We start from the raw sequence: 21,557 nt of genomic DNA, 5'->3' as shown, positions 1-21,557 counted from the left end.
AAATCCGCGTAAGGTTTTTAGAAGCCAACGAAACGTCTGGCCAAAAGGGAAAGCTCGTACTGTACAAGACCATAATCTTGCCACTCCTAATGTGTTCCTCGTAGGCTTGGGTTCTTAACAGGAGAAATTGCGAACTCTTGGTCGTGTTCGAGAGAAGAATCCTCCTAAGTATTTTTGGCCCCTACATGAGAGTGGACGATTTCGTAGCCTTTATAACGAGGAAATTTATGAGTGATACCACAATCGTTTGGTTGTGGATAAAATCCTGCTTAATAGATGTGGATAAAATCCGGCTCAATGGGCGGAACACGTAGTCCATGTGGATGAGGATGATCCAGCCCGGAGATTCTGTAAGGGCAACTGCCTCAGATGGAGCGATGGCGTATGCCGGGATACCAGACAACTTATAACAACCTCGGCGCAAAACCTGGATATCTGGAATTCCTTACTAAGGCTGGCCTAGACCAGATACCAATTGTTGCCCTGTTGATAATGATGATGAAGACTGGGTGGTGCCCATTTTGTTGTCTGTTTTGATATTCTGGAGTCAGATCATTATCTTGGAGGCTCCTCCGGTAACGTGAGACTTTGATTTTCGAATGGTCAAATTGCTCAAGGGTTGATTTTGGTGGGCGTGCTACAATGTACTGAAGTCCCAATGCTACCCAGCCGCAGTCATCATGCGCCGACTGAGTTCGGATTCTATAGGCATCAATCAGAATATTTTCATAGAGAATTTGTGTTCGAGTTGTTACTGTGGTCGAGAAGAGGTCAGCAAGAACAATGGGAAGGTTCACGTAGCCCCGACTGCTAATAATTTCCTGTGCTGTTGGTCGCAGACAAGCCTCTGTAAGGATGACCAAGGAAACATCCCAGGTAACTCCGACAATATCAACAAAATATGTCACGCGAACGGTAGGAAGACTCAGTGGATGAGATCCGTAAAAAACTGCTGAAATTTTTTAACTGGAGGGTGCGATCGAAGGATCGAGATGGCTGAGGGAAAGTCTGCCTTGGAGGCCAAGCGGCGATTTGGCCGGTCGCGCCATTGAAGAAGAAGAAGCAGATTCATTTGAGAGAAGATTGCCACCGGCTCTAAATACCTTCTTCCGATGGAGCGGCCTGATGCATCGCTGGTGATTGAGAGGGTATGTCATTAGGTGTTTGGGAAGAACTATTTGAGCCACTTGTACTTTTGATACCACTTAGCGCTTTTCTGAATCTATCGTTCAGGAAATCAAACTTTTGTCCTTCTTTTGGGCACCGGTGGGGATAAAGTGCCGCGAACCTCTTACGTTTTAATGTGGGCAGGCTCCACTAGTTTCCCGGCTTCAGTATTTGGAACGCCCTTGACTTTTTGGAAATCTGCTGTGGCAATAGCATCTATCTGAGTGATCCGAATTCAGTCTATTATTCATGGAAAGTAAATGAGCTTGTGACGTGGACAATATGAGCAGCAATGTGTTTTTAAGATTCTCGTGTGCTCGTTGCTCAACTTGCTACCCTTGATTTACTCTATGTCAAGGGGGTCGAGGGGAATTTGGCCTACGCATCACGAAAAAAGTCGTTTGAGAGCCAGAAGCACGTTGTGAGAAGTCTATGTTATCGATACAACCAACCTTTCTTTCGAGTAGAAGTTATTGCAAATTTTTCGGGAAAATTTTATTTTCACTCAGTAAAACACTGTATCCAAATGAATTAGGATTTTAAAGGATAATAATAAATCTTAGGTATTCTTCTCTGGATACCATTGACTGGACATACTCTACTTGGCGCTTTCAATCCAGCCTCCTTTCGAAAAGCAGCCTTCTAGTATTGGCTTCAATCAAATTCTATGTAGTCGAGCACCATGTGCCTGGTCACTGCAAAATCTCAAATACATATAAATTTGCAATTTTATTCAGCTTCTGAGTGTCGAGATTTTTCCATGGATACGTGTAATTGTCATTGAAAGGGTATCTGTCTTTTCACTTATTAAAATCATTTCAATAAATGGAATGAACATCATCGATTCATACGAAGAATGAATGTGAGAAAGTATGTTCCCTGACATCGCCCTCAATTTTCTTGAAAATTTCCATCCGGTTATCTTGGCTTCACATAATTTCACCTAATTTCAAATTAACTCAATTATCCAGATCACTGCACTTTAGCGCTGGAACTCATTATGCAGTTTTACTTTGAACTCTATTTAGCGAAAATTATCTTTGACATCGAAAGAGGCAAAACTTCACGCTCTAAATTCCTTTTCCAATTACAAATGATTGTTCTCTGCACAGCAAATGATTCAGGAAATGAACTTGTTGGCATTCATTATGAGTGCTACCTTTCTAATTTCCTGTTCATCTCGTTGCTCTGCGCCATGCACAAGGTTCATCTTCATTGTTCGAAGAAGCCTCACTGAAGAGGCTTTGATTCTTTTTTTCTTTGCTTTTACACTTTTCCGCAGCCTCCGCAGCCACCTTAGAAGGAAGGTGAGATGCGTATTTCATCAGATTTCATATCCGCCACACAAGTATCTTATCTTGTGCTCTCAATCCCTTCGCACGACATATTACTATCTTACACAATACTTAATGTTGTTTTCTTAGATGTTACGAACAGATAAAGCCTTTTGTATATTTAGGCGAAGAAGTAAGGCGGAACCTAGAAATGAAGATGACGACAATGCGGATGGACATATAGACGATAATGACAATGGTAGGGACAATGGGAGCCTCAAGAAGGTCAACAATTTAATTCCCATCAAAGACAAAAACCAAAGAGTTCTCTGGAGTAGTTTAGCTTGAAAGAGTGGGTGTTAAGATATTTAGTTACATAACACAATACTTCTGGAAATGACTTCTTGTCCCGTGAGCTTTCAGTAGCATGATTTCATTGGTGCATGCAATAATAAATCTGAACTCCAAGAATTTTACTGAAAGGCACAGGGAATTGTATTGACACATCGTTTCAATCTCCCTGGAAAGGCTTGATGGTACTGTAGGAAGATACAAAATGACTGTTGTTTCCAAGTTCTGAAGGGCACTTGGAATGTGGTGGAACCTTTCAGTCGAACTCTTGAGTAGATTTGCTTTCAAGCTGATTACCGAGTTGCAATGAAGGTTGCAGTACTGGAGAATAGACCAATTTCTAATTGTTCTTCTCGAATATTTGCTTTGAATGCTGAAGTTGTTGGCATTATCTGGATTTCCCAGAGGAGTTAGATAGTGAATAGTGTTTTGTTCGATTCATGGAACAGTTAAGATTTTATTCGGTTGACAATATAATTCTATAATATCTTCAACTTTCAGCTTAATATTTTAGGATTTAGTTTTAGAAACGGGTCTTACGTTAGAAGGATGTAGCGGTAAGGAAAAAATCTTAATTTTTAGATACTCAATAACTCAGTGGTATCTGACACCATTGTTGACCTCAAGTTCATCGCGAGCAGAGGCAGAAGGGGCAACACGATCGCAAGATGGAGTTAAGTGTTGGCTTCCTCTTTTGGTAAATTCGCAAAAAACATTGCTATCGTATGTCGTATTGCTTTAAATCCCATGTTTTGCGCCTAGCAAAGGTGCTCTTTTGTAACGAATATTACAAAGAGCGTAATCAAAATTTCGTGCACGTTTCTCTCACGACGGAAAAGTCATTTTCGTTTGAATACCCGTGTAGCTTCTGTGCTTCTCCGGGTGCAAATTAGACAAACACTGCACGGGTCATACTAACATAATGACTTCCCAGTGAACTGTGGATTTTCTTTATATTTGAAAAGCAAGCACACTGCAGATTGGGGAATGTGCGAATTCTTCTCGACGACGGTACTGCTCGCTTGGTCTGATATTCTGCCGTTAAGCGAGGTAAGATGGTTGCTCTCACCTGCGAGTATTGATTGCCACTTTCTCTGCGTTCGCATCTGCTCACAGAGGCGTAGAATATCGATCCCTTTAGCAAAACGCGGTCCGGTTTCGTAATCCTCTCCATTGTGAAGCCTATGATTGAAAAAGTGCCCAAGAGACACTTGTTGAGCGCCAAGGACGCTCTTGCTCGCAGTAACCTGAAATCGAGTTGGTTCCTCACTCGCTATTCGCGTAATCTCCTCCCAACAATACTTCCATTTCGTCTTTACTTCCTCGATCATTACGCCCTCTACATCTTCTAGATGAAAATTGCTCCGAATCTCTTACCATTCCTTTTTACCGCTTCCTTGATTAAGTTGCTCATTGGTAATCTTGACATCAATGTCGGACCTGGTCCGGATGGGCTTTCTAGGCTCTTCCTTGTTAACTGTACACAGCTCATTTCCCTCCACTGTGTACAATCTTCAACAAAAGTCTCGAAGAATACTTTCCTCATCTTTGGAAAGATGCACTTATCATCCTCATCCTCACAAGGGGAATTTCTTCTGTAACTGTGGCCTACCGTCCCATCCCTCGCCTCTCCTCTTGCTCCAAAATCCTCGAGAGATTCTTCAACGGCTGACTGATCGAGCATTTCGGTCACCTCATAGTGAAAGAGCAGCATAGTTTCGTCAAATAGTCTGGTCCTTACCAACTTCGTTACTAAATGTTTTACTTCACGACAAAAGGTACACGCTATTTACATCGATTTCCCCAAAGTCTTTGATACCATTGACCATAATATTCTCCTCTCCAAACTTTGTCTATTCAACTTCTCTTCCTTTATCATCTCATGGCTCTTCTTCTATCTATCAAACCGTTTCTATCAAACAGTTTCTTGTCATGGCTACTCATCCTGTTCCTCCTCTCTTTCCTCTGTTGTTCCCCAAGGCTCTAAGCTTGGCCCCTTGTTATTCCTATTTTTTATTAAAGACCTCCCCTCCTTCCTCGCCTGTCCGGTGTTTGCTTTACGCTGACGTCTCCGTTGGACTATGCTCTCTTGCGGTGCTCTTAGGTATCGACGGGGCAGAGAGGGCAGCAACCCTGTCTGGTGAGTCAATACCAAAATAGCCGAAGGTGTCCTGTCATTTAGTGCTGTGAATAGAAATCTAGCATTGGTACGAACATGTTGGACCAATAGCGCGATTTAACTGATATTGTATGAGGGTTATAGGGTTTAACTGGTATACTATGAGGGTTCGAGGGAGACAGGTGAGTTTTGACAAATCTTGGGTATTGCAGTGTGTAACCATGAATACATGTGCGGCATCCAAGCAACGACATCCAGTTATTGGAGCATGTTTCACCGATTTACTGAATGGACGTCATAAGTCGATGGAGCTTCGCGTGTGTTCCAAATCCAACAGATTCCAAAAGAAATTAAACGGACGATTACACCGACTTACGAGGAATCTATTGCAAATGCATGTCTCGGGATAGAATAATGCTGCAGGCATGCTTCGTATGCGCTCAACGGTAGAGCTGGACTCAAGGTGGCTGTGATGTTAGAGTTGTAGGGAATAAGGGCGCATTCTTCCAGAAATCGTCCACCTGGCTTACCAGAAAAATGCCGCCTCTTCAGAGTGGAAGTTTGGCTGAAAGGCTCAGACATTCTCAAGGCACGTGCAGTAGACAGAAGGATCCTGTGGTCTCTTACAGTCAAACCTAGATACTCTGGTCCGTTGGTAATCGGATAACAAATTGACACAAAATGTCAGCAAAGGGTACTAGATGTGCTATTTGCTTAAAACCTCCCCAACATCCTTTTCTCACTTTCCTGTTGGGCAACCATTATCACTACTGACCTTTATCATCGAAGATGATAAACTTCGTTTCAATTCCCATTCCATTGACATCATCACTCCCGCTTCCAAAATGTCTTGTTCTCCATAGTAGGATAACTACGTCCCTCCTCCGAATTCACGTCAATCAAGCCCTCCTTAACACTTTTCAATTTTCCTGTTAGAAACATCTTTGAATATTGCTGTGTGCTGTGGTCCCTTCCGCTTTCATGATTCTCGCTCTCTTGAAACTATACAACGTGTGGACTATCCTTTTCGGATTAGCACAATCACTCTCCATTCTTGCAACAACGCGACATCTTCTTTGATACAAGTAATTACCCAATAAACTGCTTTGCCAACTTCGATATTATTATATATTCTGCACCGCTTCCCGCAGTCCACGTAGTGCGGGTATTTTTGAACTTCCCTTCGCGGAGGTCGATATCTACTTTCAATCTTCGATCCCGAGATTATGGTGCTTCTACAATGCCCTACAGATTGGCTCTGTCTTGTTCCTTAGTATTAAACACGGTCGTGATAGCTGAAAAGAACTTACGCTAATGCATGCGACTTTTCTTTAAGAAGGTGCTTTCCAATGCTGCTGTGCTGACATCTATGGTATGGTTTCTTTTTCTACATCTATGGTGTTGTTTCCCTTTCATGGCATCCCCATCTATGTCGAACTCCTGGATAGATAGACTATTGGGTGAAGATAATTTGGATTAATTTCAATTGATTTTGATTAGCAGTAATGTTTCGCTTCGAATGATGTGGAACTTGTTATCCAAAGTAGTTTCCATTCAGGGTCTTTCCTTCAATTGCCAAATGTCGTCTTTCGTATCTCTGATCTGGCCATATGGCATCTAAGGCAGATGGCAGGAGACAGTGTACAAAACCTTCGCCCCGTAACCATTTGGGTATTGCCAGCTGTTTATTGTTTCGACGCACTCCTTCAACATTTGGTGTGGACGCATGGGTCCCTCCAAATATACTCGCGGTGGTGCTTTCATGGAAATTTCTTTACTTCTTAGCTATTAGGTTTATAACTTCTGACTGTTCGCATTGCCGATAGATGGTCATATCTTTGTAACCGGTTTAAACTTTACATGTGGGAATACTGCATCCGAAAGGCCTATGTGTCATCTATTTAACGGAGCTAACAAAAAGTGTGGTTGTACCATGTTGAAAATATTAAGTTTTATGCCTGTAAAACGTCATTTGCGAAAAGGGTGTCGGAGACTTCAGTATAGAAGCCAAAGACCATAAACGACCGAAGAAGAAGTTCGAAGAAGTAAAATTGTAAGCAGACATGGATGCAGACTCCTGTCAAACGCAACAGCCGCTTGCTGACGCATTGGGGTCTATCGATCTTCTATTGCACACCGCATGGGAAAGATTCAGAAGGAAGAGAAATGGGTGCCATATGAATTGTCTGAGAGAGTCAGTTGAAGATGTCTACAAGTCTGCGAATTGCCTTTTGAAAGGCATAAAAAAAAGTATCGGATTGTAATGAGTGACGAAAAGTGGATCTACTAAGACAATCAGAAGCATAAAAAATCATGAGTTTCACCAGGCCAGCCATCAACCTCACAGCCAAAGAGGAACATCCGCGGTAAGAAAACTTGGTGGGACTCGAAATGAGTGATCTACCACAAGGTTTTGAAACCTGGTCAAACGGTGACGTTAGACCTTTACCGGGAGCAGCGACCAGAATGGAAGAACCTGCCTGAGATGGAGCGATGGCGTAGGTCAGGATGCCAGACAGCTTTTAGGGATATCGGATTGGTGGACCTCGGCGCAAACCCGGGATGTCTGGAGTTCCTTATTAAGGCAGGCCTAGACCGGATACCGGTTGTTGCGCCGTTGATGATGATAATATTTTCGGGTTTCGACCGTTTCTATTTTTTTGCCCAATTTGCCCAAGCTACCATCCGAGCATTTCTTGTTAAGGTTTCGTTCAAAAGAAGGCATGAAAATTGATTCAGTGTCTGTCTGTCTGTCACGCGCTCTCTCTCAGAAACGGGTATACATATTGAGGCGAAATTTGAGAGAAAGGCGCTATGACCTCCGCGCATGCTGTGCATGTTGAACTTAACGGGTGCTCCATACACCTAAAAAAGAGTGTGTTCTAGTACGAGTTTGCCTGATTCGTGAGATTTCAGTCTAAGAAATGTTGGTTTTGGTTTTGATGATACTCGCTAGTTGCCTTAACCTTTATTCAGACATTAGTTTCTGATTTCGAATCACGCCTTCGGAACATTGTAGTTTTTCAGGTTCTACTCCTCTAGTTCCTTTGAATTCTTTTATTGTATAATATTCATCCTGGTTCCCCTATTGCCTTCCGTGGCTTTACATTTAGGATTCGCTCGTGTTGCTCACTCAAAGATTTATGTGGGGCTATTTACCTGTCGAATTTAAGTTTTGTTGAACGTTTGGGTCCTACTTGTATTTCCTATGTTTTTGGACATAGACCTCAGTTCACCTTAGGCCGTGTTAGAAAAATGCTCCGAAGTTCGTACCATCGCCTTGTTGCGCGGATCAATGAACACAAAAAACCCCCTTACAATATTACGCATTTCCTTCAGATAGTTTGCTCCGCTACTAGCTTCAACCGGTAATTTGTCAACGCTTTCACCGCCGGTACACAATGCGATGTTCGCTGTTGTTCGTACCCGCTATCGCTTTAGATACCAGATAGAGCCTAGATGGCAAACGAATCACTTTTCTGCCTCTTGAAGTAATAATATGGTAGTACCCCTCTAACGGTGGACTGACTAAGTAGGTAGAGTCCCAGTATCTTGTGCCCTAAAGTAGTTTGAGTATGTCCTTTATTTTGTTCCGTTGCTATCGGGTTATCATTGGCACTGTATAAATCGTACTGATTATTGAATAGAAGCTCAGTAATTAGAGAAAGAGAAATGTAGATACTATCAAAAGAAAAAGCTACGCAGATGTTTCCTTTCTTTGCAAAGCCTACTTTTCACTTCGGCTAAGGAACTTCTCCTCGCTCCTGCATTAGTCGGCAAGTTTAATTGACAAGGAAAGACTAAATGGAAATGAACTCGCAAAAATCTATGTGCTAATAAAAAATTACTTTATTTCATAATTTGTTCAGTCTTTTTTCAATCTTTAATCTAAATTACTTGGTCTTCTTCTGCTTTAAATTCGATTCAATTTCATTGGCTACCTTCTGAGCGGTTTGGACAGTGCTATCGTAAATTTGCTTGAGCACTTCCTCGACATTTGATGAGATCACTTTTCCTTCTTCCTTCAATTTTGCATTGAATTGCTCGGTGTCCTTGAGCACAGCTTTCAAATGTCCCTTGAGTTTAAAATGTTTCTTTTAGTTTGAATATTTAAAATTTCAAAATTCAAGTCTTACTTGGAACTTTTCAACATTAGCGAAAATTTCTGGATTCTTTGATTTGAGTTCATCCACAGTTTGTGTGAGCCTTGTCTGCAATCCTTGGAAGACTTTATCAGCTTTTCCTGCATTTGCCTTGGCCTGTGTAGATGAATTAATTCAAATTTTTTTATTTGACATTTGTCTAAATAAACATAATAAATTAAATAAATAAATACTAAAATATTGAATGAAAATTGAAAAATGCAAATAAAATTGGGAAATTTGAAAAATAAAGAAATTTGATTCACGGTAGTTTAAAGTTAGTACAATTAGAGGATAATTTATTTGTTGTCAGAGTGAATACGCTACTCTTACCTCATCTCCCAACAACTTGGCGTAGCTCTGAATCTTTGAAGCATACGACCGCCCTTGGTTCTCCAACAGTTTGATGAATTCGTTGTCATTCTTAACACCAACAATTTCCAAAAACTTTGAATGCAACGTTCCAATAGCATCTTCGGCTTGTTTAGCCAAATCTCCCAATGCTAAAGAAGCTGGAGCATCACGGACTACTCTTGCAGAAGAAATCTACGAAGACATCATTTTGAAAATTAAACTTTGATGTAAAATTTATATTCAGGGATCAAGTTCAATACCAAATTTCACTTACCTGCACAGCAAGAAGTACTGCAACTACGGCGAACAACTTATTCATTTTGGAATATTGCGATTGATTTTCGACTTGTGGAAGACAAAACTCAACTGACGAATTGGAATTGTTTTAGGTGGACTTATATAGTACGAAATACGGAGGATTTTGGGCGAAAGAAAATGATAAGAACTTTGAAATATGTAAATTTGTACTTAGGGCGAGTGATAGTGCCCATGTTGATCGTAAAATGCTTATCAGCTCAGAAATTCCGTCAGGTTGTGTGCATAGAATGCATGACCTGCCCATCTAATGTTTATTATCTGAGTCATACAATGGTGATTGGTTTTGTAATGGTTTATTAGCTGATGAGTAATTTGGCTATGTAGATCAGTAACGCTCCAAAAGTGCAAATATTGGGTGAAGTCTTACGACAGAACAGTGATTACAACTGAGTGCTCTTTGGATAGTTCAAAGATTGAATAGTTCAAAGCAAATCTTCCGTACATCCAAAGCAGCTTAAATGACCAGAATCAAACAGTCCAATTGTTGGTTCTAAGTGAATCATAGCAAGATGAAAAGGAATAAATCTGACATTGTTATAGGGTCATAGGTTGTATTGGGTCGTTCCTAGTAAAGTTCAATCACAAAAAGGGAAAACTTCTAACTCACTTTCCTTTTACATGGAACTAACAAAATAATGCGCTGAAACAGTAGTAAATGCATTTGATAACACTAAACTTTCTATCTTTTCGATTAACAGTTTAAAATCTAAGACCTGGAGTTGTCAGGATGGATAGTTTACCAACAAAGCTTCCCTACTTCTTTTGCGAGATCAAAATCTAGACCTAAGTGCCCTCTTTCTAGTGCACCATTGCAACTAGTCTGCCATTAACGCAACTTATTACTAAATGCCTTGAACAAGTAGTATCCTTAAAATATTTCTCCAAATAGCAGCATATCTTCCTTGACGGGTTTCGCCAAATCGATACTCCTAATTTCAAGACTCAACATTAGGTTAAGAAGAACTTACCATTCCAACTTGAACCTTCCTTCATATGACTACCCACGCTGGGAAATAGGTCAACCTCATCTTCGTCCATTATCTCTTGAAACCACCCCCGGTGTTCAGTCTGAGTTTGTAGCAAAGTTTCACTTGCCCGCATTCATTACTCGCAAGAAAGTTGTCATTCCGTTATCGTTGTCTCTTACTATAGATATTCCCTTTATCAACTTTTTGAGTAAGCTCTATTTTGTCCAATCGAATTAAGTAATCCGCCCATATCAATTTGTTGAACCTAATTTCATCCATGACTTAACGATATTGTCGTTATACACGTGTCCGAATCGTCCATCCTTCTTTATGGGCGAAAGATTTTTCGGGGAATCTTCCTTACGAATTTTGTAATTTTTTCTGCAACGGTCCAATTTTCTGAAAAAATCCATGAGAATTGCCAACGGCTTGGCCTTTTATGGTTAGGATTTTGACTCTATCATTGTCATCAATGTATGATGCCCTTCCTGTAACCACCGCTCGCGTTCACCAATTTCGGAAAACGGGCGGTGAGCGCTGTCTTCGATAATAGAATCTGTCCAGCGCTTTCGGAGTTTTTCCACCAGTCTTCAGCCTTCTATTCTTCTTTCGGATACCGAGTGTCGTCCATGCTTGCTTTGAACATGGCCAGCCCGTTCCAGCTTCCGAAATTGGATTATTTTGAAGACTTTCGGGTCGCCAAGTATTTAATACAACTCATGGTGGTGACTGATTCACCATTGGTCCTTGAACAGAGAGGGAGACATTTTGAGCGTAAAAATTTCGATATTCTGCACAATGTCGCGCATGGATTTCTTCGTTAATGTTGGAATGTGACATTTAACCCTAGAAAAAGGCTGTTTCAACTTCTTCGAATTTGTAGATATATCTATCTGTTATTGACTAGTACACTTCGTAATTGTTCTTTATGTTGACACCGTCACCTTAAATTTGGTTTTCTTGATGTAGAGTTAGAGATCTTGTGCCGCTTGATCAATCTTCCTTTAAAGCATTCATCCTCTCTTTATTAATCCCTTTTACGCTGTATGTATAAATCCCACATTTCGGCTCTAGTGTGGTTTAATAGGTTACTTTATTTTGATGTAGAGATCGTCGAAGATCTGATAAGGACCATTGTCGTAAGGATTACGAGAACGCCTTATACGGTCCGGTAGCTCCAGTCTCCAAATCTGTCTCATACCATTTCTAGTTTGTGGTAGCTTTAGACCCAGGGAAATTTGTTTCATTTTTGATTAGTGCATCCAATGCGTTTCTGTACTTGATTTGCAGTAGTTTGCCCTTTGCGGTGTCTGCATTAATCCTAATTTGCTCGGTATCTTACATCACTACAATGATATTTCACTAGAATCCCCCCACTCCTCTATTCTCCGTGCATCAGGCTCAAGAGGTTGCGGATTATACCAAATACTTCCGCCGATAATTTCCCGGGAAGGTTCTAATTGAATCCGCTAAATTGCCATGTATTCGCCTGAATACGGAGCCCTTCCCAATTTTAATATCAATGTCGCAAGAAAATGTTGATGCCCAGATTAATTTGATGTCATACTTGGGACAGACGTAGAGGGACCTGTTTTGCTTCCTCAAAAAAACGCATTCATAAGGACATGATCGGGGATGAAGATCCCTCCCTTCGAAATCACGCACATACGTCTCAGTTTAACACACAGTTCCTTAACACCTAATCCCGTCTTGACACCTAGGAAATTCACTAACTTCCGCTCCAAATTCGAAATCAACCCAACAAGATAGAACAGCTGATCCCTGATATTTTTTTGCCCCCTTTCTAAAGTCCAAAAATGTTCCTTTCAACCCTTGCATTCTCTGCATTCTTACTGCTTCCGTTTGTTGGGAAATCTGAAATCTTTTTTTCGAAGTGGAAGAAAAAGATGCTCGAAGAAGTTCTCTCGACTTGGGGGGATATGATCTGGAAATGAGTCAACGAACTGGTTGAGAAGGACCAACAGGAACCAAATTGCTTTCCGGTTTTAGTGCTTCAGCATTGTGCACATTTGCACCTACAAAATTCCACGGTAACATGCGGATATGGGGCATAATCTATAGAGAACAGACTGCTTCCCGCTATGGAATTCCTGTCTGGACCACATCAGCACTCTTCTGAATTTTGAAAAAGAGCAACCAAAATCAAACTGAAGATAAACACAAACAACGCAAAGGTCCTCAGCCTAATTGGTCATCCGATTCTTCCTATCTGCGTTAACGGATAGGCACTAAGCCTAGTCGACGAATGGGTCGCTTTAGAATCACATGTCGCAACACAATAGGAGATAAGTGGTGACTTCTTGGGAAGGCCTAGAGAGCGCTAGAACGCTGTTCGTTGAACCAGGAACGATGGCGCATGGGCATAATTCACGCACTATGTTTTATTCTAGGGATAGCACATGCAGTATCCGCACAGTTACTAATCAGTTACTAATGCCTTTCATTCGGAAGCCCTAGAAATCTGCAGTTATATCTAGGAAGTGAAAGAAAGGGTTAATCGCTACGTTCCTTGGAAGTGCATCCGTTTTGAGTGCTACAATCGGGGTGCATTTTTGTGCTTCCCATTGTTTCAAAAACAATAGCTGAAATCGCTCCACCTACCCTTCGCTGATTTCGAGAAGGCTTTCCACAGCAAGGTATACTTCTAGACACAGATAACGAGTAAGAGTCTGCGTTCGTTAGCACGTCGCTGACGATATAGGGAGCGACGTCCTCGAGTTACCGAAATAAGTAGTTGTGACACTCTAGTTGGCAAGACACCTGCGCCTTAGGTAGTAGCCGTGAGAAAGCCTCTTGTTGAATAGTGATGCTAATGGCTAGTATACGTCGGGTTAAACTGGGAGTCCTCCAGTTCCTTGCCGATGTCGATGGGCTGCTTTGAAACTAACTCTGCTTAGGTGGTAGTTAGAACGTGTATTGGGAGCCAGTTCCTTCGGGACCCTGATCGAGTAGTGTGTATTGAATCGGTATTAGTAGACCGCGTTTTCCCAAGAACTAGTGCTGATCCGTCCGTCCGTTCTGGGCCCAATCAAACGTAGGTCAGACCTCACGAGACTGGGACTATTGCGCTGTTAAAAATCCCATGGAGAAAAAAAAACAAGAAATAGCAGGAAAGGGGGACTAGTTGACTTCGTTTGGTCGTAGCACGAAAACCACAGCGCCCAGAGAAAGAGGCAGCAAGGGCTGAAACACCTGGGACGCTCAAATAAAGAGGTAGCCTTGCAATGTGATGCGACTGCCAATGCAACTCTTGTAACTTGCAGTGTTCCTGTTCGGGAAAAAAACCCAGACAAAATTGGTAGAGTTAAGCAAGTGTATTCGGACACGAACGGATGAGGAAAGGCTCAGCAGTAAATGCGCGACGATGGTGAAGCGTATGCGGCCGGGAACATTCCTCCAGAAGAACGTCAGCAAAGACATGAAAAACAGGTTGAAGGAAGTAATGGATCGCATTTCCTTCTACAGGCGAAGATGCATCTGAAAGAGACTTTATTCACGACTTCACGGTCCAAAAAAGGCGAAAGCGGATAAAAGGAAATAATACACTAGGCCGCCAGAGACCGGCCTGTTCAAAGACAAAAAGGCTACAAATGATAAATCACTAACAGAAAAGATGGGAAAACGAAGAAAAATTAGACCGTCGGCTCTGTTCAGTAAATTAACAAGGAAAACAAAGCATTTGCAGATATTTTAAATGAAATCAGCTGCAAGGTGAACCCCGAGGACAATTGAGCAGAAGTGTCCTCCATTCGGAAAACTAAGTGGCGGGGTTTGCGTTGAATTAGGCTTGAAGACAATTCGCAAGAGTACGTTCTGCGATGAGGTCAAGAAGCTCTGTTCTCTCTATAAATCCCAAACTTTAATTGCCTCACGGAGAAGGTCGAAGCGGAAGAGACCATCAAGCGTGAATGTGTAGAGGTAACCAATGCCCGCATAAGTATCACTTCTGTGAATGCTCGTGGCCAAAAGCGCGCTATGGTGAAAGTCGCCCAGCAACACTTGAGGAAACAGTGAGAAAATCAAAATTGGATTGGGTAGTGTCTGCAATATCGACACACGTCTACAACTTACCAGGGACCCGACAGGAAGACAGTATGCCGTACATGTGGTCAGGTAGTTCACCAGGCGAAGACTTGTAATGAAAAAGATAATTGAGTTCTTTGCAAGGATTTTGGTGTGTGATGAAAGTGTTGCACACAATGCCGTTTCGACGCAGTGTCCAGTCTTCAAGACGGAATTAGAAAGGGCTAGGAAGCTAGCACGATCCGTTTCCTACAAATTAACAGCCCCTGGAATGTATCCGCTCACGGATCGCTAGCGCAATTCGCTACGGAAGTAAAAACTGGTCTACTGGCAATCAGCGAGCAATACCGGACTATGGGCCCGGTTTTATGGTAACTCGACTTATCCAGTACCGCTGCCATCTAGGTTCGGGACGGCATTTGGCTTCGTGGCCAATGCCGAGAGAATGGCTTTGTCTGGATTCAGTGTTTACGGATAACGTTTTTTAGCGTTTATTTAACGCGGAATGAGAGGATACCAAGCTTTCGACGCAGCCTCCATGGAGGACCAAATCCTTGTGGGAGGTGACTTTAGTGCACTCCCCAGACTTCAGAAAAGAAGGCTTCTCGGCAAGTGACCTTCAGTACATCGCATGCGAAGTGGTTAACGCTATTTGTCGGTGTGCATCAGTCCTTAGTTCTCTCTGTGCGCGAAACGTCGTGAGGGTGAACATCAAGAGATTCGCCAAAACTCTTGGAACAGGCAGAGCCGCGTTGGGAGACACTTCTGGGGGCGGTAGCATTGCAGCTGAAACTGTTGTAGATTCAGTGATAATGATCACCTGTGAAGCTTCCATCCTCTGGAAGTACCCGTGACCCTGCGAACGGAGTGTCATAAGCTCCGCTGTTTGGCACAACGTTTAGACGGAAATTTATAAACTAGTGTTTTGCCAACGACCAGGCTTATTGCTTGTGGCATTCAACACATGCCTTCAATTCCGTAAGATGGAAAAATGTGGATAAAGATCCCATCTTAGTTTGCTAAGATTCTCGTCTATGCAGACGACGTTGCGACACTTGTTGCTGGACCCACTGTTGGAGAGGCGTATAGCAGGCTTGACATATTGATACGACGGGTGATTGGATGGATAACTGCTCATGGTGTCAGGTTTGTCCTGGAAGAAACTGAAGTAGTTATCTCAACCAGAGAAAAAATTTTAACCATGCATCTCATATCGATCAGCGAGATGACTATAGAGTCTAAACCAATAGTTAAATAGCTTGGTTTAATGCTGGACTCAAAGATGTACTACTTTAAATAAATCAAAGCAGCAGCGGGCAATGATGTAGCTGGAGTCTTGGCCTTGAGTCGACTAATGGCGAATGTTGCCCGATTGATCCCCATTCTCCACAACGTAAAGTCATCTACTTCTTCAAGGGTGAAAACTTAATAGACGTGGTTATCCATGAAGAACGATAACCCGTAATAATCAAGTGAAAACTCTCTTGGCAAAACGAGCCAAAAGGCAGATGGACTGAGCAATTTATCTGCAGTTTAGATCCGTGGCTGAGTCGAAAGCATGATGAAGTTGACTATTTGTTTACCAAACGTCTAAGTAAGCATGGAGGTTTTTAGTCTTTAGTTTAATGCACAAGATTCGGAAAGCACGATCTCCTGATTGTATGTTTTGCAATGGAGTGAGGGACGATGCCGATGACACCTCTCAGGTTGTCAGCAACCTTATGAAAACATTGGAAGTTCTCTCCAGACAACCTTTTCAGAGAAATGCTGAGGAGCGCTGACAGGTAGAGCCGTATTGTGCATTACGTTTGGGTTCTCCTTGTTGTAAAGAAGATTGAACCCGACCAATGAAGGAGCTTAATGACAAGGAATTGCTGGGTTAACCCGAAATATTGTCTCACACGGTTCCAGGTTAGTTCTCTGGTGACTGAGAGATTTTAAGTTGGTAGCCCGACGGCATACTTTGTGGGAGTCCAAGATTCTGTACGTGAACGCATTCACCTGCGAGTCGAGATAATAGCGAAATTCATAAATAGTCGAAGTAGAATAGTAGCCGGATAGCTGAGTCGTTAGAGCACAAGGCTGTCATACAGAGGGTTGTGGTTCAAATCTCACTGATGGTAATGGGATTTGTATCGGGATTTGACGTCGGATACCAGTCGACTCAGCTGTGAATGAGTACCTGAGTCAAATCAGGGTAATAATCTCGGGCGAGCGCAATGCTGACTATATTTCGGGTCAACGTTTGTCAATCCTGTGGCAGAACCTAACCTTGGTGCGGGTGCATCTACAGTACTATTCGACCGCGCTTCCTAGGTTGGAGGGTGTCTTTTATTTGTCCTTTTTCTGGTCCGATCAAAAATATGTTAGCTGTTGTAGTAGTTTAACTTTAATATTAATTTCTTTGCAAACCACACTTTTAGGTACACCGGGACATAGACTGGGTTTTTACAATCAATACTCGATAGATTTAACCATTAGACTTTATTAAATAATTTGTGTGACTGTCACTGTTTGCTCGTTAGAGGCAGAAGAGACTCTCGCTTCATGTGTTTCTTTTCTGCCCCTAACTCATGGCACACTTTTCTCGCCGGTCCTCCACTCCCGTGGCGAGCTCCGCAAAGTGGATAGATCCGCGCCATCTATTCGTTCGCATTCGCAACATTCGAAATAAATTTCGAATGCTGCGAATCCTGCCGCGCCACAGTAGTTTGGGGATTTCCTAGACGACAGATAGGCGCATACACTTTTGTTCAATGCTGTTGAAGGACATTATGACTATGTAGAAACCCCTCTCAAACATTTAGAATAGCAAAATGAAAACGTACACTTCTGCGGAGCCATATTCCAGAATACCATATCCTTCTCCACATAAAAGAAAAGTTGAAATATCCCAAAAATACATAGGAAACGACAAATTGGGTGATTTATAGGTTAATTCCTCCTAGGCGTCAACAAACAATACGATCTAAGCTTAACGAGAATTGTTGGCTCGGTCCTACATGAAACTTAAAATACAACAAAATTGTTCACTTTCCAAAGAAATCTAGCAGAACAAAGCCACGCTCGGCTTTAATGTTATATCTTCCAGTCTTTTAAATTTCAAAGCTAGCATAGAACTCATCAACGTCAGACAAAAAGAAAAGACGCTCAGAATCCCAACAGCAATTAGAGCAGCATTTGATGATTGCATACTGCAAGTGTCATCAACAATGTTCTCGAGTGCCCTCGAGGAGTTCCATGCAAAGGATGAAAAGCCATTCTCTTGCATTTATCTGCAATCATCATCCCCTCTTATTGCTCAAAAGGACATTTTCCGACATGTTATAAGAGTTTCGAGAGCACTCATCCACATCAGTCGTACTCTTTGACAGTTGGACGCAAATCAGGCGTCGCCCACAACTGCCCTTCCCTATACACCGCTTGGATGCATACAAAAAAGATACACTCAGCATCTTATCTCAAGGTTGAACTATAATTTGTATACGATTAGCACATAACGTTTTCTCATCAGGAAAGCTCAGATACGAAACTGTTTATTTTCGTCTTATTGTTCGGTTACCTGTCTGGCTGCCGTCTAGCTGTTCAGATGCTGACCGTCATCAAAATTACTAACGAGACATTGATGATGCGCCGCTGTTAAGTAGTGAGAAGTGATCAAAAAGTAAGATGTTTGCCTGTTGGGTAAGAATAGGAAAATGGTGTAACGGAATAAGTGATTTAACACCTGAATGGTATGAACTTAAGATTTATGTTCAGGCAATCTGAGTTGAAAATAAATAGCAATTGTAGTTACAGAAGTGCCTATTTTTCGCGATTTGTTTGGCAATACATGAGTACTGATAATAGCTGTACATTTTAATTGAATTATCTGCGGAGAATATTCAAGGATTGAATACATTCGGAGCCTGCTAATCATTGGGTTATTGTTAATTTATTGACAGGGAATAAATGACTTTCTTACACAATGTAATTTGTAATCGGTGATGTATGTAGGTCACACATCTAGCCATGCCCATGAACAGTTCTGACAATGCTGTCTGTTTAGAAACAATCGTCTGGAACGGTAAATTTCCGATGCAGTTTGACCACTGTCATTGTGGGTAAGGAAGCCCATATTACACAGAATACAGAACTGAACATAGAACTCAGAAAACGTAAATCGCTCTCTCGATATTGTGCACTTCAGAATTTGCAAGCGTTGCTTTTCTCTTTTTTTACATAATCAGTTTTACCTCGCTTCCAATGCTCCTCACTCTGCTTTTGATTGCTGCCTTCTACTTTCGTGTTGTGCGCAACATCGTAGACTTCAATTTTCGAAAAAACCATTTGGAATTTCTGACCAAAGCTTTACCGGTTATCAACAGAACTAATATTCTTTACTCCTTAAGGGTCGGCCGAGCCTTTTGTTTTTCGTTTTTCTCTTTTTCTATGTTGGACCTAGTCCCGATAGTCTTCTCAACCTTTTCCTGCTAGAACCAGTCAGTTGATTCCTCTCTGCATCCTTTTTAACAAAAGCCTCGAAGGGTCTCATTATTCTGACCTGTGAAGAGAGGCTATCATTATTTTTTTATACACTTAGTATTACACTCCTCCTTCACTCCTTTAATCTTGTTACAAAATCTCTGAGAGGTACCTTAACAACTGATTGATCGTTAATTTTTCCCCCTTTTATCCACACAATAATATCACCTTGCATGCGCCGGTCCATTGCTACCAACCTCGCCAACTATACGGCCTAATGTCAAAGCTTTGGGAAGGGGTTGCACACTATCCGAAGTGCTCGTTAATTCCCTTTCTCTCATTTCCTGGCTCGGTTTCCACTTTTCTTACCGATTTCGCAGTTTACTTTAGATGGTGGTATATCGCCCCACAAGATTTGGCTGACAGCGAAAACGTGAAGGCGGATCGGAGACGGAAGGAGTTGACGGTCGTTACCGTGGTACGAAATTAAAAGTTCAGCATAGAGTGCGCTATGGCAAAGGCGATTTCATCACAGTGTTGATCAGGAAAGCAGAAGTAAAAGGTGGAGGAAATTATGGGAATCTAAGATTCCTCTCGATGAACAGAAGAAAGGGACTATTATTAACATTCAGAAAAAGCAGGTTGTTTTGGATGCTACAATTGGAGGACTATTTACGGGCTCCCTGCGGTCACAAAGACAATAACTAAAAGAATCCTAGAACGCATAAATGAATGCCTCGAAAACTCGATTGACAGAGACAAGTGAGCTTGTCCCTTCTCTAAATCCTTCAACTTCGATAGCGAAGCGTTATTTTTGTCGACGGTATCACCGTATTTAATTTCGCTCGCAATGCTGATACCGCTAAGTCCACGTTCGTTGTTTCCATCAAAATTTGGTAAGGTCTCAAAGCCAAGATCACGTTGAGGGTTTTCCACGCCAATGTTCTCTTTATATTGCTATATATATATATGGACACCATGTTACATCTGAAGCAGTATCAAATGAAAAATTTTATGAGTGTACACGCCAGATATTCGTAGATGTACTGACCAAGAACGGAAGTGGCAGTGTACAGATCCCACACTGGCAAAGGACTAAAATTCCAGTATATGTATTGATGCTTTACAATGGAATGCACAACCTATGATGTCCGACAAACTAGTCGCCTCAGAGTTACATGGTACTTGGGACTGTCTAATTATCTGTACCTTGAACTCTATACCGCATTTTGTAGTTTCACGTGATGTTTTAGTGACTTTTGTTAACCATATGCTTGCTCCCGTCGCAACATAATGACGAAATCTACGAGCGATATCATGGCCGTCCGGTTGTGGATAAAATCGGGCTCAATAGGTTACGGTGGGCGGTTCACTTAATCCGATCCGATGAGGATGATCCAGCCCGGAAAGTCTATAAGGGCAATATCTATGGTAGAAAAAGAAGACGAGGCAGACCCTGCCTAAGATGGAGCGATGGCGTAGGCCAGGACGCCAGATAGCTTTTGGGGATATCGAATTGGCAGACTTCGGCGTCAAACCGGGATGTCTGCAGTTCCTTATTAAGGCAAGCCTAGACCGGATACCGGTTGTTGCGCCGTTGATGATGATGATGATGTTATGCTTGCCTGGCTTGACTTAGCCTAAAGTGTTCATTGATTCTAATTGGTGGCAGCCCTTTGGCTGGCTCGCTATAATTTTGGTTTTATTCTGTGCAGCTTCTTCACATCCGTTTTCACCTTCATATTCTTGCGGACCTAATTAAGTTTTTTTTTCAGTAGAAATCTGGTGTTTTGCTTTTTGACGATAGCGTCTTTCGCAAATAGCTGGTATTACCCTTCCCTTTTCTATATTTCCCTGGGGTTCCACGCTTGTGGAATTATCCTTCCTGGTATTCGTGAACTTTACCCTCGAGTGTCCGAGATCAATGCCTGTGTTATGTTTATCTAGCAATGTCTTCTTTCGAAGGCCGGGTATCCAACATCCGATCTGCTCTGTTCTATTCAGCTCCTTTATTTTCTTTGAAAGTCGGGCAACATGAAATTGAAAAAAAATTAAATTTCCTTACTTACAATTTATACTACGCTACACGCCACGATTGCCATTCGTAGCGATCATCAGAGCCCACCTTCCTACAGATTTTCACAGTCAGTCGGATCTTCTGGCATCCTTTCGAAATTTGTAATCCAATCCTTTGATTACTTGGGTTTGTATTTCGCATGAGCATATGGACTGCTCCATTTCCGGTAGATTCGCTCAGTATAGTTCCTTCACTCATTTTTCTTCATTTTTCAACGTCGTAACCATGCACCCATTTCCGATCCAATAGAAGGGTTCTGGTCCATGTAGGGGCACTAGT

At 42.0% G+C, this 21,557-nt stretch overlaps 2 protein-coding genes across 7 annotated transcripts in view; one reads left to right on the top strand and one right to left on the bottom strand.

Annotated features, from left to right (window-relative positions):
- LOC119652405 overlaps positions 1-21,557 on the top strand; it is a 421,555-nt gene that overhangs the window by 166,953 nt on the left and 233,045 nt on the right. The gene's annotated exons all lie outside the window — the stretch shown is intronic.
- LOC119652406 lies at positions 8,739-9,821 on the bottom strand. The gene is made up of 4 exons (XM_038056519.1): positions 9,682-9,821; positions 9,387-9,599; positions 9,048-9,170; positions 8,739-8,987 (listed from the first exon to the last, which is right to left on the bottom strand). Exons 1-4 carry the CDS (start codon positions 9,724-9,726, stop codon positions 8,805-8,807), a joined length of 564 nt encoding a protein of 187 aa, XP_037912447.1. The 5' UTR covers positions 9,727-9,821; the 3' UTR covers positions 8,739-8,804.

Source organism: Hermetia illucens, chromosome 3 (assembly GCF_905115235.1).
Source record: "Hermetia illucens chromosome 3, iHerIll2.2.curated.20191125, whole genome shotgun sequence".
NCBI lineage: Eukaryota > Metazoa > Arthropoda > Insecta > Diptera > Stratiomyidae > Hermetia > Hermetia illucens.
This window is presented reverse-complemented; position numbering and strand designations above follow the sequence as displayed.

Excerpts from the sequence above, each read along its gene's own strand:
- LOC119652406 (XM_038056519.1), bottom strand. The coding sequence starts at position 9,726 with ATGAATAAGTTGTTCGCCGTAGTTGCAGTACTTCTTGCTGTGCAG. Across the intron at positions 9,171-9,386 it reads CCAAGTTGTTGGGAGATGAG|GCCAAGGCAAATGCAGGAAA; the intron begins GTAAGAGTAGCG and ends TCATCTACACAG. Across the intron at positions 8,988-9,047 it reads CTAATGTTGAAAAGTTCCAA|GGACATTTGAAAGCTGTGCT; the intron begins GTAAGACTTGAA and ends TTTAAACTCAAG.